At 41.5% G+C, this 18,677-nt stretch overlaps 1 protein-coding gene across 1 annotated transcript; it reads left to right on the top strand.

Moving 5' to 3' along the window:
• Positions 1–1,146: 1,146 nt before the first annotated feature.
• ARRDC4 (arrestin domain containing 4) lies at positions 1,147–14,219 on the top strand. Its single transcript, XM_005294904.5, has 8 exons — positions 1,147–1,557; positions 4,467–4,536; positions 5,006–5,153; positions 8,691–8,793; positions 9,465–9,721; positions 10,700–10,859; positions 11,218–11,372; positions 11,495–14,219. Exons 1-8 carry the CDS (start codon positions 1,218–1,220, stop codon positions 11,549–11,551), a joined length of 1,290 nt encoding a protein of 429 aa, XP_005294961.2. The 5' UTR covers positions 1,147–1,217; the 3' UTR covers positions 11,552–14,219.
• Positions 14,220–18,677: the final 4,458 nt, after the last annotated feature.

Below are 18,677 nucleotides of genomic sequence, written 5' to 3'. Positions count from 1 at the left end.
CGGCGGCTGCTGCTGCTCCCCCCAGACACCTCAGCTCTGTGTAACTGAAGAGCCGAGCTGCCTGAACGCTACCGGCTTCATGGTTTGCCGGGCAGCCCCCAGACCTCCAGACCCTGCGCCCCTGGCTGGGCGCTTCCCCTCCCAGGCTCCAGCTGCGCTGGGGAAGCGCCCAGCCGGGGGCAGGGTCTGGAGGTCTGGGGGCTGCCCGGCAAGCCATGAAGCTGGTAGCGCTCGGGCAGCTGTTTCGCGGTTGGGAGGGAGAAGGGGGAATGCGGGGTGCTCAGGGGAGGGGGTGGAGTTGGGGCGGGGACTTTGGGGAACGGGCGGGGCGGGGCCTGGGCCCCATGTAGTGTTCTCTTTTTTTTAATGAGGAAATATGGTAACCCTCGGGTTGGCAGGTCTCCGAAAACCAGGCACCCGGCAACCCTCGGCACAGAAGTAAAAAACCAGACTGTCCGAGGAAAACCCGGACAGGTGTCAACCCTAGCTGAACAGTGAGCCAATGTTTTCCAAAACTATCCACGATGACACCAAGGTCTCTCTATTACAGGGGTTCTCAAACTGGGGTTCGGGACCCCTCAGGGGTTCACAAGGTTATTACATGGGGGGGGTGTCGCGAGCTGTCAGCCTCCACCCCAAACCCCCTTTTGCCTCCAGCATTTATAATGGTGTTAAATGTATAAAAAGTATTTTTAATGTATATGGGGGAGGGTTGCACGCAGAGGCTTGCCCTGCGAAAGGGGTCACCAGTACAACTGTTTGAGAACCAGTGCTCTATTGCACAGGTCGCTTGGGGCACCCTCATGGCCACATGACACAAGCTAGCAACAAGCTTTACCCTGTATGCCCCGCCCCCTATCGTAGCCCCGCCCCCTTGACTTCCCCTCCCAGCCTGTTTACCCACAGCTTGGGCACATGGTAGATATGCCCGCTGATTGGCCGCGCTGCCGCCTGTCCTCCAATCAAAGCTTTGTTCACGCGGCCCTGCTGCCACCCTATTGGCCAGACGCGGGTTATCACGCAGGGTGACGCACACGAGGCGTGTGCCGGGAAAAGACCCATGACTGAACAGGGAGGCGGCAAATAGTGGGCCAGGGAGACGGAAGGTGACCAATAAGACGCAGCGGTGGGTGGGACTTTCCCCAGCTGAGTGCCAGCCGAGTCGGACGTGTTTAAAGCGATCGGCGGCAGTTGGTTTCCCCGGCAGCCGGGGGGCGATGGCGGGGGAGGCGGCCGGGCCCGGGACCGGGCCTGGGCTGGTGCCCGCGGCCGGGGGGAAGGTGAAGGCGCTGGCCCTAGTGCTGGAGGATGAGGCCCGGCGGGGCGGCTACTCGAGCGGGGACACGGTGTCGGGCCAGGTGCTGGTGGAGCTGGCGGGGCCGCTGCTTCTCCGGGCCCTGCGGCTGGAGGCCACGGGCCGGGCCTGGGCGGCCTGGAGCAAGGGGTCCGTCCGGGTCTCCTCTGCCCGGGCCCGCGGGGGCGTCCCGGGGCCCCGACGGGAGGCCGAAGTGCGGTATCTGGACATCCGGCAGAGCCTCCTGCGGCAGCCCCCGGAAGGTGAGGGGGGGAGAAGGATCGGGGGGGGGGGCAAAGGGGAGGAGGAGAGGGGTGTCTCTGGAAGGGAGGGATCAGTGGGGGCAGAAGGAGGAGGGGAGTGTCTGAGGGGGGAGAGGAGGGGGTGTCTCTGAGGGAAGGGAGGGATCGGTGGGGGGGGCAGAGGGGTAAGGTGCTGGGGGAGGAAGGGGGTATGTCCGAGGGAACAGGACGTTGGGGAAGGAAGGGGAGTGGGAGGGGTTAAAGGAATGAGGGGGGGTCTAAAGGGAGGGGGTGTGAGGTGCTGGGGAAGGGGGTCTGAAGGGGTGAGCAGGGAGGGGTTCTGTAGGAGGGGTTGGTCATCGTGTTCTTCCTGCACAAGGGTCTCCTTGTGGCGCCAATAGTTCCCTCTGGTGACATCTCGGATTTTATGTTGGTTTGTTTCTGTGTCTTCCTGTTCGCCTTCTCTGCCAAGCCTGTTGGGGAGCCAACTGCTCTGGGGAGGTAGTTCCCCTTAGCGACAGGGCTCTTAGCAATCTCCAATTAGCATGTCAAGCTCCCAGTACTCTAACTTTTGCAATAGTAATGGGTTAGTTGCAGCCTCTTTCACAGCTTGTCTTTATTTCCAGTTGTATCATCAGTTTGAAACTCAGGAAGTGAGTTCCCAAAATAAGTGTGAGGCTTCATGGGTAGTTGAAGCTGGGGAAGTGAGAGATGAGGCTCCTGAGCTGCCCTCCTGACTCCTTGGGGATTTTTGCATTTCTGATATACTTCTCTTTCAAGCTGCTAAGAAGTATCTAGTAAAATTGAGTAAATGTATTTGTTTGATAAATACAGATGCTTTGATTAGATTTCTAAATTAACTTTTTAACAGTTCAGAGCAATATCTGATAGAAGCCCTCCTTTCCCACTCCTTGAGTGTCTGTAACACTGCAGAAAATTGCCATTTGATTTTCTCTGGGTCCATAGAAGTTGGAAAAATCCTGTCTGCCTTTTGGAGGGATTTGAGGTTTAATAAACAGTAGCTTGCACCTATTGAGAAACATTTTATGTGCTGTCAGCTTCTGTTTGAAAAAGTCAAAGTTGTGTTTGACTTGGTCCTCATTGACGCAATTTAAGGAGACTTGTTCAAGTGACTGTGTTAGGTCAGTGTTTCCTAAACTTGGGACGCCGTTTGTGCAGGGAAAGCCCCTGGCGGGCTGGGCCGGTTTGTTTACCTGCCGCGTCCGCGGGTCCGGACAATTGCGGCTCCCACTGGCCGTAGTTCGCTGCTCCAGGCCAATGGGAGCTGCTGGAAGCAGCATGGCCTGAGGGACTTACTGGCTGCCGCTTCCAGCAGCTCCCGTTGGCCTGGAGCAGCGAGCTACGGCCAGTGGGAGCAGCAATTGTCCAGACCCGCGGACGTGGCAGGTAAACAATCCGGCCCAGCCCGCCAGGGGCTTCCCCTACACAAGTGACATCCCAAGTTTGGGAAACACAATGTTAGGTGTTTGAAATGCTGCTTTGTATTAACTATTTTTGGGTCTATTTGGAGCAATACACGCAAAATATACTTAAGAATGGCCATACTGGGTCAGGCCAAAGGTCCACCTAGCCCAGTATCCTGTCTTCTGTCAGTGGCCAATGCCAATTGACCCAGAGGGAATGAACAGAACAGGGAATCCTCAAGTGATCCATCCCCTGTTACCTATTCCCAGCTTCTGGCAAACAGGCTAGGGACACCGTCCCTGTCCATCCTGGCTAATGGCCATTGATGGACCTATCCTCCATGAACTTATCTAGTTCTAAAGTCTGCCTCTTTAGTCTGAACTTTCCCTTTTTTCCCCCATCCCTTTCTTGTGTTCCACCTGAATTTCTCCTGTCTAGCATTACATTTGTTTGATTATGTAGTCATTCGATTACAGTCTCAGTTCAAATTCCACGTGATTTGGACTTGGGTACCTTAGCGTGCCTTGTAAACAGTTTTTTTCAAATCCTCAGTAAGGAGGCTCTCAGAGCAGCTGGCCTCCTTTTGATATCTTAAGGATATTTGATTATATATTACCGTGTTTGTTCAAGAATATAGGTCAAAACATATAGAAAAGCTTTATTTGGAAATGAGACCATGCTGAATGATTGAAAGTTTAAATGTAAGGAATTTCAAACTTGTTGGATAGGCTCTTTAATGACACAAGAACCAAGTTCTTGTATATTTAATGGTATTGTATGGTATGGTTTTTGAACGAAAAGGATATTGTACATTTATTTGAGGTGATAATATGAGTAATTTTAAAAATGATTTTTCCGAAGCTACAATTTAAAAGAATGCTTGAGTTTGGAATATTGAAACAAAATAGAAATCTTTCCATAAAATGGAGGAGGGGGAAATCCAATAGAAACACGTGTTCCCCAACAAATACGATGCTGCCATGTTTGTGACTCCGCAATTGCAGCATTGTGCTACCTCATGAGAATCAAAGTATAACTGGTATGTCTGTTTTCATTGTCTAAGCAAAGTGAAAAGTAAATATAAGGAGAAAATTAGAATTTTTAAATACTTTTCATATAAGATCTTTTGTAATAAAACTAATTTTTTAATATTAGTAACCTGAGTATATATTGAACTTTTGTGATCAAACTTTTCTATCAATAAAAGATGGTTAGATTGCCAATTATAAAAGTGGATTAACCCTCTCCTCCCAAAAAGAAGAACCTTATATAAGTACTTATGGGAAAATTTTATTAGAATGTGGCTAGAGTTAAGTATTGAAACTTAAGATCTACAGATTTCCTTAGTTTCATTAGTTCAGCAGTGAATTTGGTGAATATACGGGGTCTGAGCCAAAGCCCATTGAAGTCGGTGTGAGTCCCTTTTGCAGCTGAACAAAATTCCATAAATTATATAAGCTATTTTAATAAATTTTTAAATAGAATATAACCTCATTCTTCTACAGGTGAAGATGGCTTATTCCTGTTAGAAGCTGGAAAACATGAATTCCCATTCAGCTTTCAACTTCCACAGGAGTAAGTAAAACAATGTAACTCAAATGATCATTTTGACAATTTTTGCTCTTGAAGAATAACTAGAGTAACTGGAGCAACTTAATCTCTTGGTTTTCATTTTTCCAAATCAGATTAATAAATAAACTTTTATGGTTATCTTGACCAGCCATCACATAGGCTTGCCTAATGTATTATGATTTCCCCAAGGGCTTAAATAGAAATCTTCCCATAACATTGGTAGCTGGGGGAGAGAATCCAATAGAAATATAACACTGCCATATTTGACTCAACCATTGCAGCATTGTTCTAGTGTATGAGAATCAATGTAAAACTGGTGTGGTAGTTTTCGTTGTCTATGCAGGGCTCAAAGTAAATATAAGGAATAAGTGTGTGTGTGTGTGTGTATGTATGTGTGTGTATACACACGCAAAGTTTGGAATCCTATGATAAGCTTACATGTGAAAATGTTTTTTATGACTGTTTGTTTCAGACCTTTGGTGACCTCTTTTAGTGGAAAGTATGGCAGTATTCAGTACTGCGTGAAAGCAATTCTGGAAAGGCCTGTAGTACCTGATCAAAGTGTAAAGAGAGAACTTCAGGTTATCAGCCATGTTGATGTCAACTCGCCAGCTTTCTTGGTAAGAACAATTTTTTTTTTTTTCCCCCAAACCTGTGTTCAAGAAGTATTTATACCGAGCTGTAACCAGTTCAGTGGTACCATGGTCTGTCGTTTGCTGGCTTCTGAAAGCATATAAGCTCCCTTCTAAGCTTTCTCTATAAATAGATGATCTTGGGTTGTGTGAATTGCAAACAGAGTGGCTTTTTTAATACCATTGATTTAATACCTCCCTGCCCACAGGGCTGCTTTTGCCAAAAAGTTATGCAGGCTTGAAATGCATTAATAAGGCTTAATAATAATTAATAAATAATGCACAAGCCTAAAGTAGTTACTTTTACCAGAGCAACTACATTCACAGGGCTGCAGTGTCCTAAACTCTTCAATAATAGTAGGTTGAGGAACAGTAATTACAGAAGAGTATTAATCATGCTGAGTCTGTCATTTGAGCTCTGGCCATTATGCTATGTATCCTTCCATTTTTGCATGTCATTTTCTAACTTAAGTGCATGCATGCAGCTGCTTCAGAGATCTTTTCAGTTATTTCTTATAACAGATTTGGCCACATTAAAGCATTGAACTTCTAATAATCACTAGAAATACTGTAGAGTAATGAGAAAGATCAGCCTATAAGTAACAGAATAGGCAAGATGGAAGCTAATGAGCTAGATTCTTTTATCTAAACCCATATTATCAAAATAATATAAAATTATACCTTGCACTTTCATGATAGCAACTAGGACCTAATGGTTATTCATTTAAATATGAATGAATATCTGCTTCAGAGAAAAACCTAGGATAATGTTAACGTTCCATCATAATACTAATGAGACTAAGATGTGTTTTTTATGTTGGATGATTTACTTTTCTCCTAATATAGCATAGCCTTTTTGTTTCATTTTTCTTTTTTTAAAATTTAGAACTTGTATAAATCTTTTGGCAGTGACAACTGTAAGGAGTAGATCTAGTCCTTGCAATATACACAACTCTATTAATGGTCAAAAATAGGCAATATTGTCGTGTGTGTGTGTGTGTGTGTGTGTGTGTGTGTGTGTGTATATATATATATATATATATATATATAAAATTTTATAAAAATAAAAAAATTTTGAAAGGCACCTTTATTGTGTTACTATGAAGTCAGAATATCTTTTTTTTTTTTTTTTTTTTTTTTTAAGTTAGTCATTTTAGGGCGCCATAAAGAAGAGCTTGTTCCGCAGGAATCTAAAGTTACATAATTTAAATTCATTCTGCAAAGAATTTTCTAACACTGGGATTGTGCCCCTTTTAGTGTGTGTGTGTGTGTGTATACATACACACACACACACACACACACACACACACACACACATTGTATAAAGAAAGCTGTATAGGGTTTTTTTCCAAAAAGTTGTGTTTTGTGTGGTGGTGACTTTACTTTAGAAATACCAGGAAAGTAAAGTCTGGTCATCCTTGGTTTGCTAGAAGACCTACTTGATGTCTCAGACTACGTTTACTGTGGGCTTTTTCCCGTTTCTTTTACGAAGTCTGGTTTTATCCAAAATGTAACTATCCATTAATGTTAAATAAATAGTTACAATCTAAAACTAAAATTCCAAACAGTCCAATTAAAAATCACATCTCCGTTGAGTTTCATTCGTGACTTTTGTGATGTTGAAGTCGCAACCTGAATTTCTAATGTTAAAAAAGCAGATTTTTAAATTAAAACAAAGTTAACATTTTTGGTTCATATCCGTACATCATAAAGAAAAGCACAAGCCAGTTTTTGTTTGTTTGTTTGTTTTTCTGTGCAGTTCATCTTCTAAGCAATAGCCTAAAGTAGAGAATCAGACTTGAGCATCAGGTATCTTTTAAATGAAATGTATAGTGACTGTCCAAAATGTATCTGTTTGTGTGTTGATAGTGGTGGTATGAGGTTAAGGACTTGACGGTATTTGTACTGTGTCCTCTGTAATTACAGAGGACAGGAATTTGGATATTTAGGACCAGATTCCTCAGCTCATTGCCCACAAGTGAAAGTCAATGAGACTCTGCTTGTGCTCAACAAGTTGCAAGATTGGGGCCTTTCAGTGGCTCCCATACTTCATTGATTCACATACCACCATCTTAAAAATGTGTTGTGAAGTGAATGGATGGAACATCAAGCTCATGTACCGCACTGTGGGAACCCCTAATACAGTGTTTCCCAAACTTGGGTCACTGCTTTTGTAGGGAAAGCCCCCGGCGGGCCAGGCCGGTTTGTTTACCTGCTGCGTCTGCAGGTCCGGCCGATCGAGGCTCCCACTGGCCGCGGTTCGCTGCTCCGGGCCAATGGGAGCTGCTGGAAGCAGCGCGGGCCGAGGGATGTACTGGCTGCCGCTTCCAGCAGCTCCCATTGGCTCAGAGCAGCGAACCGCGGCCAGTGGGAGCCGCAATCGGTCGGACCTGCGGATGCGGCAGGTAAACAAACCGACCCGGCCCGCCAGGGGCTTTCCCTACACAAGCGCTATCCCAAGTTTGGGAAACACTGCCCTAATATATACTTGTTTTTGCATTCTATTCATAGCTGCAGCTGTTCTGTAGTACATGGGGGACAGGCTGTCATGGTGCACCAAAATTGGGAGAGCAATACTTTGAATGCCATGGAGCAGTACATCAGAGTGGCTCAAAGAGTGTCGGGGTTGTGGCTAGGTTTCACAGACTGCAGTAATATTGGCTGCTGCACATCTTTTTAGGACTATATTAGTGAAAATGAGCTAGCTAGGAAGATGCCTTGGATCCTGACTTTGAGTTCTAGTAAGCTGGGATTCTATGTCAATCACCTATTTAGTTTACTTGCATTTTGCAAGCTTACTGTAGCAATCTTCTGGAGCTTTGCACGGGTAATGTAAATTTCACCTGACATGACAGTCGTACTGTGGGAGAGCTGTTTTCATCGCTTAGGTCTGAATTTTAATGTATGTTTGTAGTTTAACTTAGCCTTGCAAAATTGCTATGAAAATAGACCAGCTCAGGCACAAAATATACTCACCCACACTTTAATGTGATTGATGATACATAAAATATAACTTACTTTTTCTTTATCTGCCAAATAGTTGCTTGTTCCAGGCTAATGGGTGAAATAAAAGCTAAACTAATTACTTTCATTTTCTTGCATAAAAATGAAATATTAATGTAAACCACCAAATACAATGATTGCCCTTCAGGGAAGATATTTTCTCTTAGCCCTTTAAAGGCCACGACTGTAAAACTTGGGTGTAACTTGCATGCTTTGAACTTTGCATACAGCTAAAATTCAAATACATTGAAAATGTATGTAGGTCACTTTTTACATTTAATAGTTTTTATGTTGGATTCAATTTGGCTGGGTTTTTTTTAAACTTGGAAATAACCACATCCTGGTTGAAGACCAGGGGAAAACTCCTACTGTCTTCAGTAGTACTACCAGGATTTCATCCCAAATTGGTTCTGAGCTCAATTCCAAAACTCTGTATCCATTAACTTTAATTTCACAGTGCAAATAGCTGGCAGATTTTTGCCATTTGAGATTAAAAACTTTTTATCTTTGTGTTTTTTGTAGATGCCTGTTTTGAGAAGCCAGGAGAAGATGGTTGGCTGTTGGTTTTTCACCTCGGGTCCAGTCTCTCTGAGTGCCAAAATTGAGAGGAAGGGATATTGTAATGGTAAGAATTTTCTTCAACTCTGAAATACACTTGTGAATATTAGCATAATCTTAATAATCAAGCTATTTGGTCATGTCTTCAAACACAGAAGCAGTTCAAAACCAACACTAGTTTGTAACAACAGTTAAATGAATACTTCTCATTTAGCAGTTAGTGAAATCAGACGTGTGTAAACTTGGTGAAAAGATTACATCTGTTGGTAATGCAAATTGAAAGCTAGTGTTCTTATTCAAAAGGTGGCTTACATTTGACATACCAGGAGTGTAAAGGACAACAGAATAAAGCTGTTCGGCAGGCAGACTGTTTTATTAGAATGTTATGTTTAGCTTTTTTCTGTAGAACTCTATATTAAGAATTATACATATAATCTATCACCACTGTATCTACATGCTTATCACAAGCCTTCTGGAAGTGCAAGTATTCTTAGAGAAACACTAGAATACATCTAGCAAACCAAGCTTTTACAACATGTCTAGCTTATAAACATTGATAACTTTAAAAAAAAAAAAGGTGTTAACTCTGGACGCCAGTTTGCAAAGGTAGACTACATTAAGGGGATGAACAAAGCTAATATCATACATTACATATGACGTATAGACTTTGTAAATTGTTATCCTCAAATAATGCTAGAAAACTGCACATTTATTTACAAGACCTTTTTCTATTTTTAGAGGAAGCCATACCGATCTATGCAGAAATTGAGAATTGTTCCTCTCGTTTGATTGTTCCAAAAGCTGCCATTTTCCAAACACAGACTTATCTGGCCAGTGGGAAGACAAAGACTTTCCATCAGATGCTTGCCAATGTACGAGGAAACCCTATTGCTTCTGGGAGTACAGATACCTGGAATGGGAAAACTCTGAAAATCCCACCTGTAACCCCTTCCATTCTTAACTGTTGTATCATCAGAGTAGAGTATTCTTTAGCTGTAAGTACAGGGTTTTTGTCACAAATAAACTTAGTGCTTCAAAATAAGCATACAATTTGAACTTCATTAATAGTTATGCAGTTGTATGAATGTTTCATGATGTCGTTAAATCTTAAGACTTCTTTAAAGTAAATGTTAGTATGGAGGTGGAAAACAGACTACAGACATATCAGTGACTTCCCATAGACAACAGCAAGAACTGGGCACAATCTCTTTCCAACAAAGAGGACACTGTCCGATTGGGTATAGAGGATAATTATAGTGACTGATTGCTGTTTGTATTGGAGACCAGACAGGAAGAAGTTTCAGTGAACAGGGCATGTAAGAGTTTTCTCTTTTGGGACAGCTCTCCAGTATATTATGGAGAAGGAAACAGCAAGAATGGGACACGGTCTGCAGGCATGAGGGGGAAAGAGAAAGGAATTGAAGTTATTACCAGGATATTGAAACTGACTGACAGGAATTATTGCGATGGAGGAAGTGGAGAGAATTTAGGGGGATTAATTGCCCGTGCCACTTCTCGCCGCCCAATTGGCCCGGGACGGTGAACTGCGGCCAGTGGGGGCCGCGATCGGCCGAACCTGCTGCGTCAGCAGGTAAATAAAACTGGCCTGGCCCGGCCCGCCAGGGTGCTTACCCTGGCGAGCTGCGTGCCAATGTTGCTGACCCCTGGATTAGATGGACGGAGACAAGTCAGAAGTGAAAAGATTAAACCTGAAAGTTATTTGCATCAAGATTCTGGTTGACACTCCTTACAAAACAAGAGGAAAAGGTCATCTAGAGGCAGCCTTAAAACTATTGTCTTCTTTCTATGCTTTATCAAGTACTAGCTATACTTTCCTTAACTGGACATTTGTTAATGGTTTTTTTAATAACTTACATAAAGGAAGTCTGTCTGCTTCTATGAAATCCAGTTACATTGTATCTTCATGACTCCTCTCATCCTGTTGTATGTGGGGCGGGGGATTTGTCACACAGGTATATATCCATATTCCTGGTGCTAACAAGTTGATGATTGAATTGCCACTGGTAATTGGCACAATTCCATATACTGGGTTTTCAAGCAGGAACTCCAGCGCCGGCCAGTTCAGCGTGGACATGAGTTGGTTGGCACTGACCATGCCAGAACACCCTGAAGGTATGTATTTTGAGCTTGTTATCTGGATTCATGATATCTATAATAGAAGTAGGGACTGTTGTGCTAGTTTAAAGCTTCAATTCCTGTAATGTGCCTTTTGAATCACTTCAGTTTATTAATACCATAAAATTGGCATACCCTATGAATTTACTGTTCACCAGATATGTCATTAAAATAAAATACCTAATATATTTGTAGAATTTTTCATTGTTTTATTGGGATATAAATTTCTTAATGTTCTCAGGAATTGAGATACAGACACAGTCTAGAAACAAGTGAATCATTCAATGAATTTATTATTTGACAGTGGCATCTCTCTCTCTCTCTCTCTCTCTCTCTCTCTCTCTCTCTCTCTAAGCACCACCAAATTATGCTGATGTAGTATCACAGGAAGAGTTCTCTAGACATGTTTCTGCTTACGCACAACCAGTTAACTGTGAGGAACAATTATGTGGTCACATGTTTGCCTATATACAGGAGTTCCGGTTTCAGCCTCCACCTCTCTATTCAGAGGTAAATAAAACAACATGCTGCTATTAGATTTGTAAATAAAAGTTCCATATCAAACTACATAAAAGGTTTAAATATTACATGACTGTATAGGAAGTAATCATTTTGATTTTTTCTGTCTACAGATTGATCCACATCCTACTCATATAGAAGAGACCCAGTCTGTTTCATTCATGCTCTAAACAATATTTGAAATAGCTGTATTGTGATGAAATGGAATCCCTTATGCTTCAGCTGTTAGTAAAGCTAAAAGGAAACTGCTTTCTCATTAAGAGCTTAAGTTCAGAAACAAAGTGCAAAGGCAATTGGAGTTGGAAGTCTGAGCATGTTTGGCATTAAAAGAATCCCTTTTGGATTAGTCTGCATAGGAGGTGTGGATGTCAAATTATGTGACTAAGTGGGAGCAGCCAAGATTTGAGGTGTGGGAAGTGTTTGAGAATGTTCCTGAAGAGATACTACATAAAGTATAAGCAAGAGTTTTAAGGATATATCAAAGAGGAATGAAAATGTACTTACACTTAAGGACTGCTTGGAAGAATCTGAATTAAAATACATTTGTATCTCAAGAATGAGAGGTAGGATAGAATTTCCAAAAGATTCTCCTGTGTTCCAGGGGCTTCATTTTGCACTGTCTGTAATCAAGAAAAGGAACACTAACTAAAATCTAGAGTTCCAGCTCTAACTCCAGCTACAAGCAAACTTTATGGGAACATATCCTTCTAACATCAGTCAAGTGGTACTATTTCATCATTCATGCTGAATTTCAAATGGTCACGGATGGCAAAATATAGCTATTACTGCAATATTATGAAAGCAAGAAGCTAGTCTTTATTGTGTGAAAGACAAACTACTTAAAAGAGAAAGTTGGACTTCGATAACAGCTTATGCACTATGTGTTTTTTTTTTTTTTTGTTTTGGGGGAGGGGGGATTATTCTAGCCTCTTGTGCTCCTATACTGATTTTTTGTGTGTATCTTAAGCTTGTGGATAGCATGATAATGGGAGGCAAGGCAAGGAACAGAGAATGTCTTCTTGCTGATAGCAGATATATTTATCAAAGTGGATTTATTCAAAAGCCTTTTAAGCCTACCTCTGTTTTGGATACCTATTTAGGGTCAGACTGAGACCAAAAACAACATCTAAGACTCGCACTAATTTGAAAGGTTCTAAAAGGGACTCTAAATTTCTGCAGTTAACAAATAAAAGAGGCAAGGGGTTTGGGGAGGAGTATACATTTAGTTTAGATCTGAAGACAAAGTGGAAAGTGAACAATGTATTTTTGACAACAGTCAACCAGCAAGGGAACAAAATCCTTCTGTAAAGGCACACATTTTTTTTTTCATTGTTTTCTGTGGTTTTGTTCAAAGACCTAATCTGTCATTGGCGGCTGCACTGTTCATTGTTATCCATACTCTAGTATTTTTCCTGTCTGTAATTTTTGCTTTGGTGCAATATTTTATTATTTTCTTCCTCAGGTCACTTAGAACAGTGAGATTTTTCTTGCTGCTAAGGATGAAGGTACTGCCTTTGTCTAGAGTAGAATGTTTGCTTCCTACTAAGCATAAATTTGTGTAGGTAATCTAACCGATGATCACACTGTCAGCAGTTCACTTGAAAAAAAGCAGAAAAATAGTATTCTCAATGTGCAAATGTCCAGTTTATAATAGTGTTATGTTTTTTTTGAACTGCTAACCCTTTGTATATCTGACTAAAGGGTTTTGGGTTAGAAATGCTAGTGCTTCATAGGGTAGAACACTGTATTTTTTTTGGTGATTAAAAGTAAGTGCCATTGCAACGTCTATCAAAAACTGCAGTTTTAAAAAAGTGTTTAAATGGTTTTATATATTACTTAAGTGAATAAAGTGTGGTTTTTTTTTTTGTTGTTTTTTTGTTTTGTGTTTTTGTTTTTGTTTTTTTTTGTTTTTTTGGTAACAGGATTTTTCTGCTGGCATATTTATTTTCACTTTGTGTCCATCCTTTAGTATGACTTTTTTTCTTCTCCTTTAATTTCTTGCTTTTGAGTTAACTATTGACTCACCATTGTGTATAATAAATGTGGTACTGATGCAGATATATGTATTTTAAAACTGCAGTTTTTTTCACTTGCAATTTTAAGTATGGTCTTCTCTAGCAAATGCAGCTTTAACCAAAACTTGACTCGTCTTTTAGAAGACACTTGGCGTTTTCTTAGTCTCAAGTTGAATGTAGCTGTCATGCATGTTGATGGCATGCCCATTTAGTCAATGCAATATTTTAATTTACAGCACCTTAAAAGGGAACACACACCAATATTGTCCTCACTAAAATATCATTTGTCCTAACTAAACTGATAGCCACACTACTGCTATTTAACTTTCATGTCAGTCATACAGAATATTAACCTAAGAAATATGAGGTGCTTACAATGACTGTAAAACCTAATGGTTGATGGGTAGTATGTTGGTACAAACATGATCATGCAAGCAAGAGTGTGTGTCCATGAAAGGTAAAGATGCATCTCTAGTTTTAAAAAAAACAAACAAAAAAAACCTTGGGTTGCTTTTTGGTTTGCAGGAAAACTGTGGCCTTAAATTGTGGCAAAAAAGATTCTTAAGCGCACAAGGCTTTTAAGGAAAGGATGAAAGTTTGAAGGCCCAATTCTGCTCTGCGATACCTGGTTTAGAGGGTGGAATCTGGTCCTTAGTTGTGTACTTTGCACAATAATGAATTCAGCATGCACATAGGTTGTGTTTGATAACTGTGAAACAGGTCTTTAAAAAAAACTTACACTTTAACATACAAGGATATGATTGTATTTTGTACTTATATGAGCCCTATGGGTTCTCCTTGTTTAATAAAAATGTAAAACTTATGTTGCAGTGATTATTTATAGAAATTGATTACAACTATAGTATAGTATTTCAGAGCTAAGTAACTCAAAAGTTGGTTGTAAAGTCTCTTGTCGAACAGACATGTCTACTCTAACATACTCAGACAGGAGGAGAACCTTTTTATACTTAATTTTAAGATTTTGAACTGTAATCTTAAATAGGCAAGGGTGTTTTACTGGAGACTTTGTCACTATTTCCCATCCCACAAACCTACCCATATAGGCTCACTAAGAATTGGAACAGCTCCATCAGTACAATAAATTTAATGTAACAAGACTCAATCCTGTATCTCTTACCCATAATGATATAAGTAGAAGGATACATTTTAATTGAATTTTGTTGGTCATATGCCAGCATATTTTGAAATACATCTGAAGTAGTACTAGCCTGTCTGACTGCTGTGGTTTTTACCACACATTGCCTTTATGCAAGGCCTCTTGTACTAAGCAGCTCATTAGAACTAAATAATGCAGCAGAGCTGCACTGAATTATGTGGCGAAGCTTAACTGACTACCAAAAGATAGATGTGGTGTGGCTCCTGTAAAGGACAGGAATCATCCGAAGGGGGTGAAGAATTGTCTTAGGGGCCAGCTGTCATGTTATCTTCCTAAGCCACAACAGAGTTATGTTTCTGGGAAGCTTAGCAGTTGTTCTGACTAGGAAGGTGTCTGCTCTGCCACTATCCTAAAAATAAGGTTCTAGACAGCTTAAACCCCTTCACAGCAGGACAAGAGTATGACAAGACTTAGGAAGCTCCTAAAATTGCAAGCTGAATAGCTGGAAAACAGCAGTTATTTTTGTTCGGTTGCATGTGGTGTGAATCTTGCACACGTGCTGCATTTATTTTCTTAGCAGCCTCATGATTGTATCATGTATGGAGCCTTGGCTTTAGAGGAACTGTTGCCATGGAACGTGTGATAGTGAAAAAGTCACAGTAAGGGCAACCGATTTAATTTTTCACAAATTCTTGTATAAGACACTGAAACCAGAATACATTACATGTAGTAACAAGAGAATGTTCTTTCAGTAGCACTCAGTGGACAAAAATAAGTGAAGCTTTTCAGCTCTTTCGGAGAGGCCATCATCCTAAAAGATCCAACTGCGTTGAGTAGAGTTGTGCTCCATCTGGGCTAAAATGCAGCCAATTTTTGTTGGGCCATGGGGGGGCGGGGAGGGAATGAAGATACATTTATTTTTAAACCTAATTTTAATGTGCCCTTTAAACAAACTCCAGCCACTATTGATTTTAGTAATAAAGAACAGTGTCTTCTAATATATTGGGTTTTTAAAAAAGTATAGGGTAGTAGCTCTTCTGTGCAATCTGCAGTTCAGCATGGCAACACAGAAATCCAGATCTAATTTAGTGTAGGAAATACGTACTATGCCTTCATTCTACCCCTCAAATTTTGCAGATACGAGCATGAGTTCAATAGAGTTGTAGCTGCTTACAGCAGTGGTGAATTTGATCCTTAGTCTTTACGCTGAGGCCCTTCTTAGTAACACAACATGTGTGATTACAACTGTAATACAACTATTACTGATAAATCTCAGCAACCATCTCTTCAGAGAACAAGAGGAAATATTTAGTTTTGGATTGTGTTCAGCTACTTGGACTTCTTTATGGCAAGAAAAACCTAAACCTACAAGGTAAGAGTAGAAACTGCTGATTCTGATATACCCATTAGTATCTCCTGAGTCAAACTGGGAAGTGGATAGTTACTTTAAATATTTGCTGAGACTTTGTAATTTAGTTGATTGATCCCTAATTATGGTTACAAAGAGGGAATGATTTCAGGGAGACCAAACCAGCAGTCAGTCTAGTTTAGAATTTTAGGCTGGGATAACTAAAATAGTGGGGGCTTTTTTGTTTTGTTCTGAGGGTTTTTTTTCTTTTCAAAGATTTTTACCAAAACTGGTTCAGCGGCATAATTAGAGCTGAGCTGTTAACCAGAACATGCTTCTATTGTTGAATAGTGAAGCGTACATAGGATTTGCTACATAGAAATAACTGTCAACAGAAATAGAACAAATAACTTATTCCCTATAACTGGATAAAGTTAATATTCAAAAATAATGAAATCTGAGCCTGGAAAACCAGAACAAGGTTGCAGAACACATAAGAGGCAGATTCTCAATTGGCATAAAGTGACATTGCCGTCAGTGGGAGTGTGCTGATTTTATACAAATCAAAACTCTGATTCAGAATCTGTCTACACGTGTAAAGTATTCTTCATACAGGACATCTGTGATTAAAAAGCACTCCACAAATTATCATGCAGTGTATGCATGTCAGGGATATGTATAGTCACTGTTGTGGTTGAATGCAGCACCATTCAGCAGCATGCAGAAGTAACGTGCAATATTGCTGCAAGGAATCCCCTGGAATCTACAAGGGCCAGGGATTGCTTAGCCCCTTGGTTCTATGTTTTCCTCTCACGTCCTTTAACAATGAATGGAAGCACCATACTGCAATACAAATGCTACATTCTCAGGCTAATACATGCACTTGATCAATAGCAAAGAAAGATAAGAAATTAGTATACACCATCCTGCTTAAGCTATCAACTGTGTCATCTATTGAGGATTTTGCTATTTTAAATAGGGTTACCATATTCTAAGGGTCCAAAAAGAGGACACTCCACGGGCCCCAGCCCCACCCCTTCCCCAGCCCCGCCCCAACTCCGCCCCCTCCCCTGGACGCTTCGCACCGCCGGCCCAACCCCGGCCCCGCACCGCTGGCTCCAGCCCCGGCCCCGGGCCGAGCACGGCCTGGCCCGGCACCGCCGACCCCTGGCCGAGCACCGCCCGGCCCGGCACCGCCGACCCCTGGCCGAGCACTGCCCGGCCCCAGCCGAGCACCGCACGGCCCCGGCTCCGCACCGCCAGCCCCGGCCCCTGGCTCCGCACTGCTGGCCGAGCACCCCCGGCCGAGCACTGCCGGCCCCGGCCCGCCCCCGGCCGAGCACCACCGGTCTCTCCCTCCCTATTTTCCCGGACATGTCCGGCTTTTTGGGATTTCCCCCCGGACGGGGATTTGAGGCCCAAAAAGCCGGACATGTCTGGGAAAATCCAGACGTATGGTAACCCTAGTTTTAAAATATTGCCAGGTGCATTTGGAGACTCTGTATGATCACTTTTTGTTGTAAACCAAGATGGTCTGGCTTTTCTAGGCATGCTGTAATCTCATCTATTTTTCCACTTCTGTCCCATCAGCCAGTAATTTGAAATGCTCAAGTGTCAGAGTCCTCATTAGGTGGTCTCCATTTGTTCTCTTTTTGTGTATGTTTTTTATAAGTCCTACCAAAAAGGAATGGTATTGTGCTGCATTAACATGACTGTTTAGCCAGGCAGGTGGTTAAGTATGTGTAATTTAGATTCAGAGAGACTGCTAATTTTCAGTAGAATTGTCAACTGATATTTTAAAAATTCTTACTGTGTAAACTACACATTAGCTGATTTAGAGTGACTGAGTGTTGTTTACTGTTTTGTTCCATATTCAACTTATCTCCAATTTCAAATGAATCTAATGTTTATTTTGGCTGTTCAACCGTTACATCATTTAATTAGTAAAATGCAGAACTTCCCATGAGGATCATTGTCCTGTTGCGCACAGCGCTGTACAAACAGAGAGAGAGAGACAGTTCCCACCCAAAATTATAACTTGATTTTCACAGACAATCGGGTATTTTCATAAGTCAGTAGCTGGTTGTGTAATATCAGGCAAAGAAAAAAAATTGACATGACTTTGGCTACCTTGATTATGAGTTTTCACAACTGTTGGATAGATCACATAACCAACAGTAGACCTGATCATCTGTCTTTATATCCTAAAGTCTGAAATCTGCACCTCTACTAAACCTGTCTAATAAACTATGATACTCCATATTTAAGATGGAGAAAAATTGTTCTTTCCTGCCATAGAGGGCAGGACAAGAGGCAATGGGTTCAAACTACAGCACAGCAGATTTAGATTAAATCTCAGGAAAAACTTGCTAACTGTAAGAACAGTAGGACAATGGAGCAGACTGCCTTGGGAGGTTGTGGAAGCTTCACTGGAGGTTTTCAAAAGGAGGTTGGAGCCATCTGTCTTGGATGGCTTAGATCTAACGCATCCTGCCTCTTGGCAGGGGTTAGACTAAATGACCCTTGCAGTCCTTTCTAAGCCTATAGTTCTATGATTCTATGTTTTGGTGAAACCAGGAGCACTTTTTCTTTATTGTCCAAGTAGCCAGAAATTTTGAAAGAAGAAAAAATGGAAGTAGGCAAGAGTTAAAAATGCAAAATTGATAATGGTCAGAAAACGAAAGGGCAATTTTTTGTGTGTAAAGCTGGCCTGTTTTACATTGCAATCCTTGTCTGCTCCTCAACTGTTTTGTCATCTGTTTTGATTGTAAGCACTTCAGTTCAGTGACCCTTCGTTCTCGGATGGCTGTGAAGGT

Source organism: Chrysemys picta, chromosome 10, assembly GCF_011386835.1.
Source record: "Chrysemys picta bellii isolate R12L10 chromosome 10, ASM1138683v2, whole genome shotgun sequence".
Classification (NCBI taxonomy): domain Eukaryota; kingdom Metazoa; phylum Chordata; order Testudines; family Emydidae; genus Chrysemys; species Chrysemys picta.
This window is presented reverse-complemented; position numbering and strand designations above follow the sequence as displayed.

Excerpts from the sequence above, each read along its gene's own strand:
- ARRDC4 (XM_005294904.5), top strand. The coding sequence starts at position 1,218 with ATGGCGGGGGAGGCGGCCGGGCCCGGGACCGGGCCTGGGCTGGTGCCC. Across the intron at positions 4,537-5,005 it reads AGCTTTCAACTTCCACAGGA|ACCTTTGGTGACCTCTTTTA; the intron begins GTAAGTAAAACA and ends TGTTTGTTTCAG. Across the intron at positions 11,373-11,494 it reads CTCCACCTCTCTATTCAGAG|ATTGATCCACATCCTACTCA; the intron begins GTAAATAAAACA and ends TTCTGTCTACAG.